Source organism: Equus przewalskii, chromosome 25, assembly GCF_037783145.1.
Source record: "Equus przewalskii isolate Varuska chromosome 25, EquPr2, whole genome shotgun sequence".
NCBI lineage: Eukaryota > Metazoa > Chordata > Mammalia > Perissodactyla > Equidae > Equus > Equus przewalskii.
This window is the reverse complement of record NC_091855.1, coordinates 16,597,827-16,617,383: the sequence shown is the minus strand read 5'-3', so window position 1 is coordinate 16,617,383 and position 19,557 is coordinate 16,597,827. Positions and strand designations below refer to the sequence as shown.

Genomic DNA, 19,557 nt, shown 5'->3' with positions numbered 1-19,557 from the left:
AGAGGGCAGAAGAATTATTCAATTTCTAGAAGAAACTTCCTGAGCCTGGGTTTTTAAAATTGTGGCATGAAGTTGGGTCTACTGCTCAGGTTTTATGTATTATTAGTTCATTTTATTCATTTTGTCATCTTTCTGGGAAGTCAGTCAAAGGTTTTTCAGTAAAGAAAGTAACGCAATGAGAGCCATAGTTTGTGCAGGTCACTCTGTTAGCAGTACATAGAGAAGATATGTGGCAAGAGGGAATTTGGAGTCTTGACATTTACTCAGGAGAGACAGAATGAGGTCCTCGTTCAGAGGAGTAGAACAAAGTGAACAGAGTAATCGAATTAATGTGGGATGGTCTTACTCTACTGTAAAAACCCCAAGAATATTTTCTACCCCAAAGCACCCTAGTAATACATTTTGCTTAGAAAATGGTCAACAATAAGCACAGAAATTAATATTAATAATTGAAAAAAGAATTTTGAGACTTGGAAAGGGATTCTAGAATATCTATGAGGAACTATTACCAATTGTTTTCTGGATTAGCTAGATCTTTTGGTGACTTCATAGTGAATAAAACTGGTAAAAATAAATACACCTAACAGTTATGAAAACTAGACATGTTAAAATTAATTTGAATAAAAATTGAAAGGAATCCAATCAGCATAAGAATTTTCAACCCATAAATTTTGATTTGGAAATCCGCACCTGGTAGAAGTAACATTTACAAATAAAAAGTTAACATGGTAGAAGTGGTAATCAGAAAATTGTGATAAGACAAAAAACTGACTGATAACCCAAATCTTTGGCATAAAATTTGCATGGAAAAGAAATGAGAATGTCAGTAAAATAAAAATGGAAATAAATATGAAGGGGTTTAACCAAGACCTATAGGAAACTGATCAAGAAATTTATTTAATTAAATGTCACTTAAAATTTAGGACCTACTAGGAGAGACAGTAAAATCAAAGGAATCAAACTAGCTTAATGGACTATTACCCAGAAAATACATCAAGATGCTCAGCAGATCCAAACATCTGCCTGGGAAAATACTGACACTCTTGATTAATCTTTTCAGGGGTAGGAGGCAGATGGGATAAGGGAAAACACTGAGAAGGAAAGAAAAGATCCAAAGATTACAACATTTGAGCAAGAATACAATCAAACCTCATGAGAAGCCTGGAATGAAGAGAAAGGGGGAAAAACCGCATACTTACATTACCTAATCATTCTACAAAATTAACTAATTATGCATCACATGCTAACTGCTCTGACGGGTGCTGGAGACACCATAATGAATGAAGCAGGTATGATTCCTACCCTTGAGGAGTTTATAATCTACAGTAAAGGTTTAAAAAACAGCCTTGAGCCAAATCCAAGCTAAGAATGGTTTTCATATTTTTAAAGGGTTGTTTAAAAGAAAAATCAAAGAAGACTATGTAACAGAGAATATGCATGGCTCCAAAAGCCTAAATTATTTACTATCTGGCTCTCTACAGAAAAAGTTTGCCAACCCTTGGGCTAGAGAAGAAATAAACACAAACAAACATAAAATTATAACTATGCTAAGTGTCAAGGAGGAAAAATGGCAATATGAGAGAAGCACATGGAACAGGTGGTTAGAGAAGGCTTGTCTTAGAAAGTGACACTTAGGCCAATACTTGAAGATAATTAAGGAATTAGTGGTGGAAGATTGGTGGGGGAAGGGGTATGGGTGGTACTTCCTGGGCAAAGGGAAGGGCAATAACGAGCCTCAGTAAAGAATTTAGCACAGCTGAGACACTGAAGGAAGGCCAGTGTGGCTGGAGTGAGTGAGGAGGATGTTATAAAGTGAGGCTGGAGAAACTGGCAGAGGCTAGATAAGGTGGTGTTGTAGGGCATGTGGAGGAGTTTGAATTCTAGAATTCTATTTTAAATGCAATGGGAAGCCACTGAAAAATTTAAGCATGGAAGGGACATGATTGAATTTGCCTTAAAAAAAGTCACTATGGCTGAGTGAAGAATTATAGGTATCCCTTGCTAGCCAAACCCGGCCACGTTCAGATAGTAAGGGGTACTGTGTTTCCAAATCGGTTTGATTTGAGTTTGTTTGGTAAATAATGAGAGTTTGGATGGCAAAGGATTTATGCAAAATTTTATTTGAATCTATCAGTACCAGAGAGTAAAAGTTGGGAGAGTGAGAATTTGGATTGATTTTTGATTTGGAGAATTTGTGATCAATATGGTGGAACAAAAGACGACAAGAAGGATTATCCTCCAATTCATATACATAGAAATGCTAGATAAAATTTTAAGCCTCCCCACATACATTTGTAAAAAAAAAAAAAGTTAAAATTAAAAAGCAAAGGTGAAACCTTCAGGGGCCAACAATTTAAAAGAAGTTAAAGTCAAAGCAGTGGCAGGTGTAGTGGGCAAGGGGGGCTAACTCTCGAACGAGTCTAGTTGGATTAGATTTGAACAGCACTGGGTAAGACTGCAGAAGAGATGGAATTAAGGTCCTGGACTCCTATGGAGACGCAGAAATAGGCCATAAAACAAGAATAGGACATTTTGAAAAAGAGAGAGGATGGATTATAAATATCTTACAAATAAGAACCAAACATCAACAATTTGAGTGTTGCACAAGTCTTATTTCCAGTGAACACAGTAAATTTAGAGAAGCATTTGCTCCACTAGTAAAGATATTACATAACAAAGGTGCAAGGCTTCTGATTTAACACCAGGGTGAAAATAAAGCTATAGGGTATAGGTCTGATCTGATCCTCTAACTAGTTGAATGCTTTCTGATTTCCTATTTCAGGTTAAAAACACACAAGGCACTTCTTAGAATAGATCAACACACAGCTTGGATGCTCTCTTTAAAAACTCTCAAGTCCAAATGTTCCCTAGATTGGAAAGATATGCATGCATAGGACTTCAATTCCTATGAACCAAGTCTCTCTTCATGCTTGCAAGATATTCAACTTACAGCAGTTGGTAACATCAAGTCAATATGTTTCTGAATGCATGATTTTCTTGTAGAAATAGCTTCATTTGTCAGTATATAAAATTGCTGAGGGCTAGTAGGGGAAAAGGAGTAATTGCTTAATGGATGAGGGGTTTTATTTTGTGGTGATGAAAATGCTTTGGAATAGACAGAGGTGGTGGTAGCACAACACTGTCAATGTACTAAAAGCCACCGACTTGTTCACTTTAAAATTGTTAATTTGATGTCACATGAATTTCACCTCAATAAAAAAGAAATTGTTGAGGACAAACGCATGGTGTCTATATGAAAATAACTTGGTCAGCTACTCTCTGCCTCACACAAAAACACAGCATTTACTGCTACCAGCCATCTAACAAATATATGCAGCTGGTCACAAAAAGAGACTGACAAGAGAGCAAGCGCAGAACAACAGAAGTTCAACATCGCTAAGAAAACAAGTCAATTATACACTAATGACACTACCTTTATATATACAGCATACCATAAAAATTATTCTTCTCTGAATGTGAAGTTTGGGGAAAAAATCTAATAATTACTCTTTAATAACTTTTCTCATTTCACACTTCTAAAGACTAAGGATCTAATTTTATGATAACTTTTGATTTGAAATGTAAACACACAAAACTTAGATGTCACAGGAGTATGTTATAAAAATAAAAAGCGAATGTCTTACCTCTGAATTCAAGTCCCCGCAGCTGGAAAGTTACCAGCCCATTGCCTATCTCTATAAGGTGCACTAATGCATTGAGGTAGTCAGAAGCAAGAATGAAACAGTCGCCCGTACTGTAGTTGCCCCACCGGCCCAGGAGCAAATCACCACAGAGACTGTGTTGTAGGGATCTGGTTAAATGTTCATAAAAGATGGAATTCAGATTGTTGTCATCTGATCCTATAAGAAGGGATCAAAAAAAAGTTAAATTTTACCCTAAGTACCCTTTATATCAACAAACAAGACTGTTAAAAATATTAAAACTAATTTCCAGTTAGGGTTGTATCTGCAGTTTTTTGACAAGGAAACTAACAGTCATACTCTTACAATTTCTATATAAAAATGAAATACAGGGTAATGGGAAAAGTTCAGAATTTGGAGTTAGACGTCACATAACCTCTCTGACTCCCTGGTTCCCGTCCATAAAATGTGGGAATTAGATTAGATGAAAGCTAACGTCTTTTCCACCTCTTGAACAGTCCAGGATCTTTTCTATTTCTGTTCAATGAACCACGTCTTTTAATTAAAACCAAGCAAGAAAAATGAAAAAGATAAGAGAAATTCAACTAGAACAAAAAGATATACCAGTAAAGGAAGTGGATAAAGCAATACAAGATTTGAACAAACGAGACAGCCCAAAACAAAGAGGAGACAGTCAGTCAAAAACACTGTATATTGAGATGGCTAAAGCTAGCTTAATAGAAATAAACTGTATATACAGGCACAGCAGCAAAGGACCTACATAACTTATTAGAGTCATTCTTAAGAAAAAAATTAGGATACAACAAAACCCAATAAGTGAAATGATCATCTTTAGCAGCAACCCATCCAAGGCAATAATCTCTAAATGGGTGCCCAAAGCACAGCACTGGAGAGTGGCAAAATATACAATGCTTAATAATTATTTTAAACTCAGCCTAACTAATAACAAAACAAAGAAAGCAGAACTCCAGACTCTAACTTCAATAAAATGGTCACATCTAATGCTCTGTCCACCTATACAAAAGCATGCATATTAATTCAGAACATGGTCTTTTTGATATGTGGGATGGCATCAACAACATCGTGAGAATTCTAAGCCTCTTACAAGAATATACTAGAGCTGAGATGGTTGTTCTATCTACCAGAACATGATAATGACAGTCAATAATATCAAGTAACTAGTCTTCCTTAAAACAATTTTATTATTATGAATCAATCTGATGACAGTTTCTCAAGTAGACAGAGCATTTGAAGGAATCTGCAAGTCAAAAGGATACAAATAGTCCAGTCTATTTGGGGGGTGATATTTCTTCCAGTGAAGTAACACTGTAATTCCGGTTGATGTGTTAAATCTCTTATGGTGGGGGCAGTGAGATTCACCCTCTCTGTGTCAGATTACTATGGGCAGGCCAAAAAAAGGATATTTCCCAAATGACAAAACTAAGAACCAGACTTTAGGTACAGTAACACCACCAAAGCGCCACCCACTGAAGCACTATCTTGAGAGACTATTTGGCCTCCCCACGTCATCTCTATATACAATAAACTAAATGAAATGAAATTAATATTTACCTAAGCAGTTGGGGAAGGGGGGAAGCAAACATACTAATAACACATATTGGTCAGACTGCACACTCTTCAACACACCTCACCAGTTTTTACTTTAACTGTGTTCCGTTTTTTAACAGTCTTCTGAGTGGCATTTTTTTATTCCTACCAGCACTCTTAAAATGTATTTTATAAAAGATGACATATAAGTTGTAGATACTTTAATTCACATATTTGTTGCCAAAGTGAAACAAAATAAAATAAAGGATATTTAGTTGTTAAAAAATGAGCATTTGGAACCATAAAGGATCCCCAACAAGTTGGGAGTGAAATATATATAACAAATTCCTTAGACTTGCTTCTTTACTCACAGAGCTATTACCTGGATTTCTATCAAGCTGGGAAGCCAATCTGGTGTTTGAATGATCCACTCGTTTTGTGCTGAAGAGGGCAAAACAAAACATTTTTAGTATCCATTTTTATTTTTAAAAAATGTCTAATAATTAAAAGGGAGAACACTATGCAATATAGATGAAATAAATATTATCACTTTATGAATATCTCTGAGAAAAATCTTTGATTAGCATATTGATAAAACTCCTCAGTAGCATAATTTTAGGGGTAAGGTGTTTAATTTTACTCTCCCACCTCTATCTTACATAAACACAGCAGTTATTTCCTAACTTGTGTTTCACTAAACAGCGTGTAGAAAGACATTAATAAGTCTAATGCCAAAAAAAAAATTATCAGATTGAAAAAATGCATGCTGTATATAGTTCTTAGAAATACACAGGCCATGAAAGATTCTTTGCAAAGGGGAGGTACATCTATTAATGCCCGGTGGTACCGTGTTCTTTAGAACAGTGGTTCCCAAAAAGTGATCCACAGAACCCAGAGCAGGTGACTCAAGATCCTTTCAGGGAGTTTTCCAGATCAAAACTATTTTCATTGCAACAGTGAGCTGTTTGCTTCTTTTCACTATGTTGACAATTGCACTGATGGTGCAAAAGCGATGGTGGGTAAGACTACTGGTGCTTTAACATGAATCAAGGCAATAGTATCAAACTGCACTATTTTTCACTGCCAAACATGTGCAAGAAAAAATAAATAAAAATTCAAGTTTCACTTAAAAATGCCCTTAATGAAGCAATAAAGAACATTAATTTTATTAAATTGCAGCCCCTCAGAACAGGTCTAATATTATGTGTAGCAGAACACCCAGGAAGCACTTCTGTTGCATTCTGAAGTGGGATGGTTGTCTCAAGGGAAAACATCTGTGCAATTGTTTGAAGTGTAAGCTGCGCTAGCTACTTTCTTTCACAGAACACCATTTTTAATGAACGGCTGAGTAAACTATGATTATTCAGACTTGGGCATTAGACAGATAGTTCTCAAAAATGAAGAAAGCGAGCCTCTTATTTCAAGGAAAAGAACTGACAACGATATCTGTTGCCAATAATAATATTCAAGTTTTCAAGCAAAATTTCAAATTATGGAAAACTTCCGTCTACACCACCATGAGCGTGATAGCTTCCCAATACTTTAACACTTTTCTGTTGAGACTGGTGGTGATATGAATGAATACTTTTAAGAAAATATTGTATAATGAAATGTGTCAAAATTTGGAAGATCTACATTACTCAGTGAACCAGTATTTTCCAAATGATTGATAAATGTTATAAGATTGCACAGGTATAGGTATATACATGGGTAAAAGATACATTCAAAGCATAGGACGTATCAATGGATTTTGATGTAACACCGTTCCAAAATTCTATGGATATGGTGTTAGATTCCACATTGCAACCAATCTTTAGGAAACTACTATTTGTCAACTTTTAGTGAAAGATCAAAGAATATCTACAATTGTCTAAAAAAGCTATTAAAATCTTTCTTTTCCAACTATATGTCTGTGTGAGGCCATATTTTCTTCAATACTTCAACCAAAACATCATAATGCAACAACAAATTCAATGCAGAAGATATGAGAACCAGGTATCTTTTATTAAGCCGGACATTAAAGACATTTATAAAACTATAAAAACAATGACACTCTTCCTACTGATTTTTTTCATGGGATGGGAAATATAGTTATTTTCATTACTAATATGTTATTTCTTACTAATTTTTTTTTTGGTGAGATGAGAAATATAGTTATTTTCATTACAAAAATGTTATGTTAACATGCAATAAGTTTATTGTTGCTATTTTTAAATTAATAAACATTTAAGATTTTGAGTTTTGATTTCTAATACAGTAAACATTCATAGATAAAATCCAGATCAATAAAAACTCTTTGGAGGCTAGAATAATTTTTACAATTGTAAAGGATATCTAAGAACAGAAAGCTTAAGAACTGCTGCCATACACATTATTTTGGACTAAATTTAACTTGACCCAGAAGAATAAGATATAAATAACACTGAAACTCACCAAAAAGGGAAACACTATAAGTGGTTTTATATCAAAGACCAGAGCACCAAAAGTTTCAAATCCACAAGCTAGTTAAGGTGAGACTACCGCTCCACACATTACAGGTGCCAATGTGTGAAAGCGTACAGAGAAATGCAGTCACGGAGATGGCTGGTAGAATTATACATCAGTACAAGCTCTTTCTGAATCAACATGCTAATACATATTAGAAGCCTTTAAAATATTTACGCTTCATGACACAGTAATTCCCCTTTTAAAAATTCTTTCTTAAATTTAAAAGAAAAATAAATTCGAAGAGATTACATACAAGAATAGTTTGTAGGCATCAGATTAAACAGCTGGTCTAAGGAACTAAGCCTAAGTGGAGAAAACACTATGTACAAAGATGGTCATTAAAAACTTATGCTCATGAAAACCCAAAAATAAGCTATAAAAAATTTAGCTCTAGAAATGGCTATTTCCAAGAAAATTATAACTAATTATGACTTATAATGATGTAACATTGTACAGCATAAAGTGTGAGTATTATTAACATGGAACAATTCTAATATCATTAAAAAAATAAAAACAAGTACATTCATCTAGAACTATGTTTAAAAAATCTTATAAATAGGGGCTGGCCCCGTGGCTGAGTGGTTAAGTTCTCGTGCTCTGCCTAGGAGGCCCAGGGTTTCGCCGGTTCCGATCCTGGGAGCGGACATGGTATGGCTCATCAAGCCATGCTGAGGTGGCACCTTGCATGCCACAACTAGAATACACAACTACGTACCAGGGGGCTTTGGGGAGAAAAAGGAAAAATAAAACCCTAAAAAAAAAAAAATCTTATAAATAGAAAAAAAGGTAGAGAAAATAAAGAATTATTCTCTGACTCTCTAACTTTATATCATTTTGAAACTTTAAGAGTATTTATAAAATCTCAGCAAAATACTTCAACACAAAAAATCATTAACCATGAATTACTTATAATAATACTGTCAATAGTTTTCCTTGTAAAAAAGATAAAAATTGGCTTTCAAATTTTAATTTTACTCACTTATAGTCTCTCTCCCAGAATTTCACAGGTCGAACATATGAAGTGATGAATATTGCACTTCCCAGAAAGGGGTTTAGCGGAGTAGAAAAGAAGGCCGACACAGCAGCCTGAACAAATAACATGGCTGAATCTAAGGGAAAATTGGTTAAGGACCTTAACATTCACCCAAGTGGGTGCACACACACACACACACTCATCCAAGCGTGTGTGCACACACACACACACACATCTGAGCATGTGCTCACACACACCAAGACATCTCAGAAACACACTGCCATGACAGCAATTAGAAAAATGAGGTTCATCAGGGATTACAGAAAGGGTGTCAGTGAACAGTCTAAGGGGGTAAAAGCGAAAGACACAGCCAGGCAAGTACAGCCTGGCATGATGCTTTGAAGGGAGCCAAATAAATATTTGCTAACACGTATTTGGTAAAAGTCCATATATCACTCTTGGGTAGAGATGCTTGGGTTTAACTTTCCAGAAGATAAAACTAAAATGTACAGATACAAAAAGTTTGCATTTCAACATCTATGCATTCCTAACCTGTATTTTTATTTAGAAAGTACTTTTAACAAATGATGAGAAGAGAAAATTTTGGATATAAAGTTTAGTTACAATCATGTTTATGAAAAATGGTTTTTATATTCATTAAAAATATATCTGAATATTTTGTATTTAGAAAATTCATGGACTTTAATATTCTCTTATGTAAACATAAAATTTTAAATAGGCATTACTTACTTATAAAACCTTAATACTTCCCTCATGTTCAGAGGATCTGCAGGCCGCAGACGTTAATACAAATTAAACAATCAAAATCAGTATAGGTGTAGACCCAAAGGACTGCGAATTTTTGATAATTTATCACACGGCAACCTATACTCTATGCCTGCAAACCAACCCTCTCATCAAGGGTACCACTGCCTTTCTTATAGAACTTATCTTGGAAGGATACGGGGCACGGCAAAGGGCTGAGCGAAAGCATGGAAGGCAGAGCCCCATGTGATCTGCCAGGGGGCGACGTAGGTGTACACGAAGCGCAGTTTATGAAGGAGTTCCCAAAGCTGCAGGAGGGAAGGGGACAGTCAGCAAAACAGCGCACCAGGCATTCGAAAATGCATCTTCTTCCTAAGAGGGAAACGGCTTGAAATCATCTGCCACTGGCCTAAAAGGAAAAGATGTATCAACTGCCCAAACACTGCATATCTTTTTAAGTAAAGACAGTTAGCTAATCTCTGGATGTGCGTTTCTCTCAAAAATTCTATGCCCTCTATTGGCTATTTTACTACTACTACAAGCAAAACAAAGAAAGGCAGAAAATCTAGACGTCTGTAAAGGTTAAGTAATACACATATATCTTTATTCTAAGACACAGTTTCCTCAAATTTTACTGCTTTAGAAACTACGTTTTAAATGCAACGTCAAAAGGAATTTGAAAGCAGCCAGGCAGGGGATAAAGTTGTAATACAGTTGTCACCGCCTAAAAATTTAGAAGTGTGTTAGGCAACTGTTCATAATCTCAACTGTTACTGTCAATGGAAACACAACACACATTTTAAACTTATTTAAATTAATATCTTTTTTGTGGTTGAACCTGGCTTCAACATGAAACAGAATAACTGTGTTTGCCCGAGATTGCCTCTGCATGCTGGGCAACGCAAGCCCAATTCTCAAAATGGATTACAGAATCTTAAATGCAAGAAGTTCTGACTTCTTTGGTGCCATGATCCAAGCACCAAACACCTCATATTTAAATCCTTTAGCTGATTTACAAATGAATCTATTTAACTTCCAATTTAAAAAAGAAATCACAACTTCAACCAACTGGAAAATGCAGATGCACCCCTGCACTCTCCCCATGACTCAAAATTACACTGGCAACCCTTGGCACTAACATGATCAGGATGACAGGAATAAAAGTAGCATACATATGATCAAGATGCCACTGCAACTGCTTAAAAGAGTGATTCAGAAAATGCTCCAGATTCTAAATATGAAACAGACTGTAACCAAACTTTGACTGTAATACTGAAGAAAAAAAACGATATGCAATTACACGGATAAGTGGTTATTAAATCAGTAGTGCATCTTACAATGATATCTTAAAATAAAAAATATATCTAAAGAGATCTCTTGAATTACTTGCTTATTATCACTGTTAAGTTCTATGAAGTAACCATATAAAACCAAACTCCTTACGGGCAGAACCTTTTCTGTTTTGTTCACTGATGAAGCCTAAGCATATAGAACACTTCTGGAACATGATGTGCTCTCAAAAACAACTTGCTTAACAAATGAAAGTATTAAGAAAATCCAAACCAATGAGAGTTAAGTGTAGTGACTATTTCAAGGATTGTTTAGTTTATATTTTACTGCAACTTTCACTTTTTTCCAACAAATATAATAAGATGCAATACAATTTTCAATCTAAATACTTAAATTTGTGAGAAACCACATGCTTCTTTACACAAATAATTCTCTGATTAACTTTCTGGCTTCTTCCTTTGGTTAACCATGCTCACTAGAAGAGGAAATAAATGATAAAAATGCACGCAAATTAGTGATTGAACAAATACAATACTGCAGTATTTTAGAAGCTATTTAGCACAATGTTTTGAAATTGACTATCACTAAAACCTTGTTCAGATTAATGATTTTCCATTTGCACTGTTCCCATCCTAGGTCAGACCTCTATCACATCTAAATTACTGTCATAATCTCTTAAACTGTTCTCCATACCTTCAGGTTCTCTCTTCCCCAATTCATCTCAAATGTGGCTGACCAGGCTACCTTTCCTAAAATTGGGCTTTCATTGTGTTTTGTAGCTGCTCATATGCTTCAGCTCTCTGTAACCTATCAAATGGGATAATATATGTCAAAGTCCTTTGTATGTTGTCAGTGTCAACATGAAATCTAAGCTCTATGTAATTTACAAATAATCTGACTGCACAACCTATTTCATTTAGAAAGGTAGTGTTGTTCAGCAACAAGTTTCTTGGAATGGGAGGAAGAAGACCCAGATTTACCATCTCATTTGTAAAAGAACTGAAAGCATCTATCTTGCGGGTGGGTAACACATTTTACAAGCATTCTGTAAACTTCAGAGTATTCTGCAAATGTCACCAAACTAATTTCTGATTGTTCCCACATGGCCTCACTACCCTCAGCATCTACCATCTTCATTCTCCTATCAGGTTATTTCCTCCCTCCATCTACCCAGCAGCCCATAGCCCAGTTCAACTATTATCATGGCTATTTCTAAAATTATTCAAAACCAAACACCCCTTTGGAAGATCCCATATATTTAAAAATATGTTCTTATTAGTGTTTCTCTAATTTTTCCATATAGCTTAATCTTATCTTCCTAGCTATAGCAAGAAATATGTTTTTTATGGATCACAGTGACGCATTGTCGAAGAATTCTAATATGCTTCTAAATAACTGGTTGACTGAAGAAAGACATTACTTGAAAGATAATGAAGCAAGTGAAATGCAAGCATAATCCTCACTCAATAGTAAACTACTTAGGGAGATACTTTTTACAGAGAAGGATATTCCTTGCAGGGCTAAATTACCTTATTGAAGAGGATGGACATGAAGAAGAGATCCAACAGCATGGTCTCTGAAAACGCTTCATAGTCAATTTTGAAAAAGAGCACAGTAAAGATGACTGTGACATACTGATACGTAGGGCTGCTAAAAGAGGATCGTAGCAACTTCAGACCAGCAATGGTGATCATTAAAGCACCTAATCTATAATATAAAGAAAGCATAACTCATCAACCAATGACTGAAAACTTTAGAAAATCCACTAACTTCAGAAAAATCACCACTTCACTTACAAAGCTCAAAGAACATATCAAATTTAAACTTCTTAAAATGATTTATATAACAAAACATATCTCATCCTAAAATAAACTATAATGTTCCCCTTTAATAATATGTATTACAATTCTTATCCCTTACATAAACAAGCATGCTTAAAGAGTTAAGTATTGCAATTTTGACAACTAGTTCTCCAGTTTCTCAATAATTCTATTGCTTTAACATTATCAGCATTCAGCATATGAAAAACAAATATTAACACTTACCCAACAACATGTACCTAGCCTAGTAAGTAGGCCTACAGGATGACTATATAGGCAAGTGACCACCTATATGGTCTGATTTACACAGTACAAGGAAATAACCATCTCCCAAAGTTATCCTCTAATATTAAAAATTAACCTTATTTAATAAACGTTCTCTCATAAAATATCAGTTGACAGTGAGATGTCTGGAGTAGTGATTTGCCAAGAGCAGAAACAGATGTTCAGAAAAGGGAAGTCAAGGACAAAATTTCTTCTGAATTTTTTATCTTACAGTGCCTTGTACCAAAGAGACACTCAATGATTATTTGCTATTTGATCAATAACTTAGGACATTGTTTATGACAGCCCGCATTCGTCAAACTGAGATCAGAGGAGTACTGTACTTACTCTGTATCCAGTTTTTTTGGACTGGCAATTGTCTCTGCACTGTTACTAAGTTCACTGAGAACAACCAATGGATAGATGATATTCTTCTCCACAAAAAGAAGCCACACATGAAGTTTCTCAAACCACATCATAGTGGCTGCATCTAACAAGGAAAGAGAAGTCAGGATGACCACACCATCTAATGAACAAAATAGTTCGGCAATGTGATGAGAAAGAAAAATCTTACAACTCAAATTCACCTCTACTATAAATAAATAATTTAAGAAATCCAGTACTTCAAGGAATAGTCAACTTCTATGAATTTTTAGACACATCCAACTTTGCAACTTAGATGTGACTTAAATTGAGATGAATTTCATTTGAAACTTTAATTCTTGAAACTTCAGGTTTTAACCACAACCTTTTCTCATTTATGCCTATCACTTTTGGAGAAAAGGTTACTAAAGATTATTACACTGTCCCTTTCCCCATAAGTAAATAAATGATCTATTGAATTATCTGTTTTTAAAATCCCAAGATACATATATACACACACACACACAATCATGCATCACTTAACAATGGGGATATATTCTGAGAAATGTGTTAGGTGATTTCAACATTGTACAAACATCAGAGTGCACATACGCAAATCTAGATGGTATAGCCTACTACACACTTAGGCTATATGGCACTAATCTTACAGGACTACCATTGCATATGTGGTCTGTCATTGACTAAAATGTTGTTATGCGGCTCATGACTGTACATATATAGGACATGTATCCCAGGACAGAGATGAAAGGATGATATGTTTTGGATTCACACACTTCATAAGGGTCATTTTTATTGCTAATAACATTTTTTCCAATAATTTAATATTATTTCATTGGGGAAAGTGTCCAGGATAAACAAATATTTAAAATAAAGTTCTCTGGCTATCTGAAGACAATGTCACCTGGCTTCAGGAAGTTCTTTAATGAATAATATTTTTCTCTCAGGTGTTAAAATCAGTAGAAGGGAAAAAAATCAACTTTGCTAATACTAGTACTTTCAATAAGTCAAAAATTTTATGTAGAATCAAAATTTGTTAAAATTTAGATTAAATGTTTTAAGATCAAAAATAAACAATATGATCAATGATTTACTTTAATGAAAACTGCTCTTTAAAACAAACCCGATACACTTATTATTTATATATGAAAGCAACACTAATGGTCTACCATCAAAAAAATATCATTCCAGGTTATTTTCCTTATGGTAAGAATGGACCAGTACAGATTTTTATACAATTTTATGACATTTTCCCTTATTAAAAGAGCACATATTCTGTAAAAGGTCTTCACAGTGACATCAGTCTGATGTGACATTATTGCAATCTACACATTAGTGCTCCGGTGGCGTGCTTTGGTTAAGTGTGCACGTTCCGCTTCGGCAGCCTGGAGTTCGCCAGTTCAGGTCCCAGGTGCGGACATGGCACTTGGCAAGCCATGCTGTGGTAGGCATCCCACATATAAAGTAGAGGAAGATGGGCATGGAAGTTAGCTCAGGGCCAGTCTTCCTCAGCAAAAAGAGGAGGATTGGCAGCAGTTAGCTCAGGGCTAATCTTCCTCCCCCCCCAAAAAATCAAACTGGTGATCAAGATTACAGAACCACAATGCTTTAAGCAATTTTGCTAAAAGGCCCAGGAAATTGGCTTTGAGAATGCAAAGTCAACTTTGATATAGAAAGCTTTCAAAAGCTTCAGAGTTCCCTAAAGAATTTATCTTCAAACAACTGAGGAATTTCCTCTCTACAGTAATTCACTAACTGAAGAAAAAGTTTGAGGAAAAAATGTTGGCCTGTTTAATCAGTGCTATGTAATAAATGATTACATAGATAGGTACAACCTTTTATTATTTCTCTAAAATGAGGAAGTATAATATATTACACGTCATGAGCCCAATGAACAAGGACTGAATATTTATAAGAAGAAAGAAAAGTCAGGTTTAAATTGGTAAGCAAGAAGCTTGCCAAGTGAACTAGCCTTCTGCCTCTTTTTGAGTCATTTTATACTTTATCCCAAATCTGAAGAAATAATAGCATTTATAAATGTTTTTAACTTCTTTTCACTTGATCAACTCTTTTAAATCCCTCTTCGGTAGAGACAGGAACAAAGACCTCTCTATCCCTCCTATGTTTTGAGTTAAAACTATTCCAAATAGAAGTTTTAAAGAGGATTAGGTTGCATGCATATGACAAGGAAAACTGAGGGAAAGTGTAGGGACTGGAAAGAGAAGTCACAGACATACACAGAAGGATTCATCAATGAGAGGTCGTGAAGAACAATTTGGAAGCAGTAAGTTTATTCTGTGGAAAGTTGGCATCGCAGCACTCACATTTACACTTGAACTGAAACTAAAGCATCCTGCAAAAGGTCTGACTCATTACAGCTTCAAATCTGAGTATAAGAAACACAAGCTAAAGTGTTACTTGATGATACTTATTTTAACTGTCATCTGTCAAAAAAGTAAAAGAAAAAAATCCATAGTATTAAGAAGAAGAGTGTTCTTTTAAAATACTTACTTCGAACTTCATATTGATTATACTCCACTGTCTTCAGCAGAGGGTGAGAGAAACAGTGCCAGGGCAGCTGTTTTCTAACTTGGGGCAGTACGTAATGGTTTACAAAACCTACGAAGCCGACCAACGCATACAGCACATACTTGAGAGCAGGCTAAAAGAAGCATAAAGTTGAGAAAATTAAAAGTGATTCTGAGACCCATAAGAGAACTTCTAATTTGTCAGTTCCATTTTCCATTTGATAACGGAAAACAGCAAAATCAATTTTAGGTCTGAAAACTAAATATTTGTCTGAAGTTCACATTTCTATATTATGTAGTTTTTCTGATTAAATCAGCTATGAAAAGTTAGTGACTGTTTCTATATTACAGATATTTAAAAATGTGTTAACTACTTTCTTTGGTGTCTCACACTGTTGTGTAATTGAGAGTGGTCCGAGGTGTATTGCTTGCCGCTCCATGAAAGTTCTATATGACTTGCAGAGTGATGTATTAAATTGTTTCAACTAGCAGAGATAAAAGACATAAGCTAACTAAAAGTAAGTCGGAGTGAAGAGTAGAATAAAATGAGAAAAGAGCATTCATTTTTCATGCCTTCACGTGGTATACCATTAGAAGAGAGTTTTTACATATGATTAAATTTACAAAAGAGGAAAACAAGTACCATTACTTCAAACATTCAAATTAAAAGTCATATATTTGGAAACTCTGGAACTTCGTGGACATGAAGAAGCTCCATCTGAGCCCTGAAGACCACTGGACCTCACTCAGCTTGCAAAGGACTCAGAAATTAATAGTTCAAAATGGAAGAGAAGACAAACAGGCAAAAATGTTAAATAAAATCAAACAATATGACCTTTGCTTCCAGTCAAATGGAATAACAGGAATTTACTCTCCCACACGAAACAACCAAAACAGAAGAAAATATGTGAACCAATGGCGTGCAATGCACTAGTCATAAGGAAATGAACGGTGAACCCTGAGAGGAAGGAAACAGATGAAGCCAGTGTCAGGACTGCCCCAGCTTACTCCCTTGAGAGAGTTTCCAGGTTGCATGGCAGGGAGGGGAACTCATGTGAAGCATGGAACCCCCTGAGTTGAAGAGAGAGAACTGAGAGCCTGATGAGGCCAAGGCAGCTAGAGTTTACCAGAAGAGGCAGTGTACCAAAGAGCAAACTGCAAGGAGCAGAACTCAGCATCTGCAGGGTCTCACTGGAGTTTTCAGGGAATCAGCATGTGACTGAGGAAACTACACGAGGCCAGGAAAAGCACCCATGAAAGGTTTAGAGAGAATGGTGTCCAGCACTCACACAGGGCTGGGACCAGCGCCCATTCTCACAGGCCAGACTGGAGAAGCTCTAGATTCACAGGGCACGGGTCAGAGTACTCAAAAGGCTAGGGCCTCAGTAGGGGGAATATCAGCCCCAGACCGCACACAGCTCTGCTTCTAACTAAGAAATCTGAAAAGCAGACCTGGAAGGATCCAACTGTTAACAAGTAACTTAACGGTGCTGAAAAGTAAAGTTCAAGAATATTTCTAAAATACAAAATTATCCAATACACAAGGTAAAATTTAAAATGCTTGGCATCCAATCAAAAGTTGCCATGCACACAAAGAATCAGGAAACTATGACCCATGAGGGGAAAAAAAAATCAACTAATGAAAACCAAACCATAAATGACACAGAAGTCAGAATTAGGAGACAAGGACATTAAGAGAATTAGAACTGAATTCCACATGTTCAAAAAAGTAAGGTGAGGCAGCAGAGATATAAAAAAAATCTAAATCAAACTTCTAAAGATGAAAATTATAAGTTCTGAGATGAAAAATACACTGGATGGGATTAATGAAAGATTATACATTACAGAAGAAAAGACTAGCAAACTTAACATAGCAATAGAAAGTATTCAAAATTAAACACAGAAAAAAAGAATTAAAATGAACAGAGCATGAGTGCACTGTGGGAAAATTCAAGAGGCCTAAGACAGGTGCAACTGGAGCCCATGAGTTTGGGGGTGGGCGAGGACAGCAGAAGGAGAAGGACAGAAAAAATACTGAAGTAATAACGATGAAAATTTCCCAGATTTGATGAAAACTGGATTCGATGTACCTCAAGCACAAAATCATGAAGAAAATTATGCGAAGGAATATCATCATCAGACTGCCGCCATGTGGAAATAAAAGCACGAAGAGCACTAAGAGTGGTAACTGCATGGCCTACAGATGAGCAGAACTGTACTGCAGGAAGAACATGTGTGGCGCCTTGTCCACACCTGGATCTCATTTAGATGATGAGCTTATAGACTTCCAGCTGTGCCAGAATGAGACTTTTGGGGGTTTCAGGAGGAGACAACTGCATTTTGCATTTGGGAGGGATATGAATCATGGAGGCCAGAGGGTGCACCGCGGTAGTCAGTGTCCAACATGGTTCCTGTGGCCCTCACTTCCTGGTAATTAGCTTGCTTGTATTCCCCTCTGACAAAGTACCAGGGTTGCCCTGTATGCCCAGTAGATACAGAAGAAGTGGGTGGTAGGACACATCTGCTATCAGTTATAAAAGACTGCAGCTTCAGTTTCGGGCTTTCTCTCTGCAGGATCACTGGCTCTAGGGGAAACCAGTGGACATGTCATGAAGATACTCGCACAGCCTACGGCAAGGACTATGTGGAGAGGAACTAAGGTCTCTGGCCAACAGTCAGCAAGGAACTGAAGCCTGCTAATAACAGCCTCAACTGACTGTAGCCCCACACAACTGCAGTCTCATACCACACCGAGCTGCGATCAGCTAACTAAGCCACTCTCAGATTCACGACCCGGAGAAACCAGGAGAAAATAAATATTTGTTGTTAAAACCAAACAAAGAAAAAGTCTTATATTTCAGCATTATAGACATACATTACAATCAAATTAGAAATGAGTCCCAAGTTATTTTCACCCAACCAAAAGAAAAAATAATTCCTTACCTGCAGTACTGTGAACACTGTGCTTACATGAATAGCGAAATACAGCACACCAATTACAATGCATACTACTAGGTCAGACTGCAAACGCTCACTCTGTGGAATCAAACAGAATTACCAATCACATAAAATTAAAAAAAAATCATTCCTTCATCCCCACCTTGAAAAGTTTAAGAAACAATTCTTCACTGATCTTATTCTTTAGCACTTCCAGATATTTCTTCCACATAATAGTTACAATAAGTCTTATTTTCTTCCTCAATTTCTTCATGTTTTGGTTTGACACTGCAATACCAAGGAAATAAAACTAAACTAGTTCCACACACTGTATAACATATCATAACAAAGCCTTTTAGAATGAAGATTTTTTCCCCCATTAGTCTGTAAGTTTTACTTTTACATATGGGAAAAGGAAATGAGGTACTTAAGTTACCGTATCATTTATAGGGGATATCCTTTTGGAGAACAAAGTTATATTTTCTTCGGTCTTCTGAAACGTTGAAACTGTATGCATATATCCTAATTTACTTACTGGATTTTGGTTCTTTTAGTGGTTGTAGTAAAAACCAGAAACCTCTTAGTATCTTTGGTCATCAGTTGACCCATAGATCTATGCTTTTAAGCTCAATTCAGAAATATCCTACTATATTTAACATGAAATGTCCTTTGCTAAAATGGAAACTAAAGTCAGAAAAATTTAAGTTATATCTCGAGGCAGTTCTATATTTCCAAAGTTTTCTAAAGAATAGTCCAGCAAAGATAAAAATTACGTCTAATTCAAGCCATGAATAAAGTCAGTCTTTCACAAATGGAAATAATCTAAAATATCTTAGAAAAAGAATGTTTTATGTTTTGTTCCATAAAGCAGATATGAATCTATAGAATTCAATTTACAAATA

At 35.8% G+C, this 19,557-nt stretch overlaps 1 protein-coding gene across 12 annotated transcripts in view; it reads right to left on the bottom strand.

Moving 5' to 3' along the window:
• PCNX1 (pecanex 1) overlaps positions 1-19,557 on the bottom strand; it is a 170,320-nt gene that overhangs the window by 30,092 nt on the left and 120,671 nt on the right. For all 12 annotated transcript variants that reach the window (XM_070593487.1, XM_070593491.1, XM_070593489.1 and 9 more), the window contains 8 exons: positions 18,662-18,754; positions 15,702-15,852; positions 13,158-13,299; positions 12,255-12,432; positions 9,635-9,743; positions 8,677-8,806; positions 5,593-5,651; positions 3,645-3,860 (listed from right to left, as the gene is read on the bottom strand). In XM_070593487.1, coding sequence (XP_070449588.1) covers positions 3,645-3,860; positions 5,593-5,651; positions 8,677-8,806; positions 9,635-9,743; positions 12,255-12,432; positions 13,158-13,299; positions 15,702-15,852; positions 18,662-18,754 — 1,078 coding nt within the window. The remainder of the gene's footprint in view (positions 1-3,644; positions 3,861-5,592; positions 5,652-8,676; positions 8,807-9,634; positions 9,744-12,254; positions 12,433-13,157; positions 13,300-15,701; positions 15,853-18,661; positions 18,755-19,557) is intronic.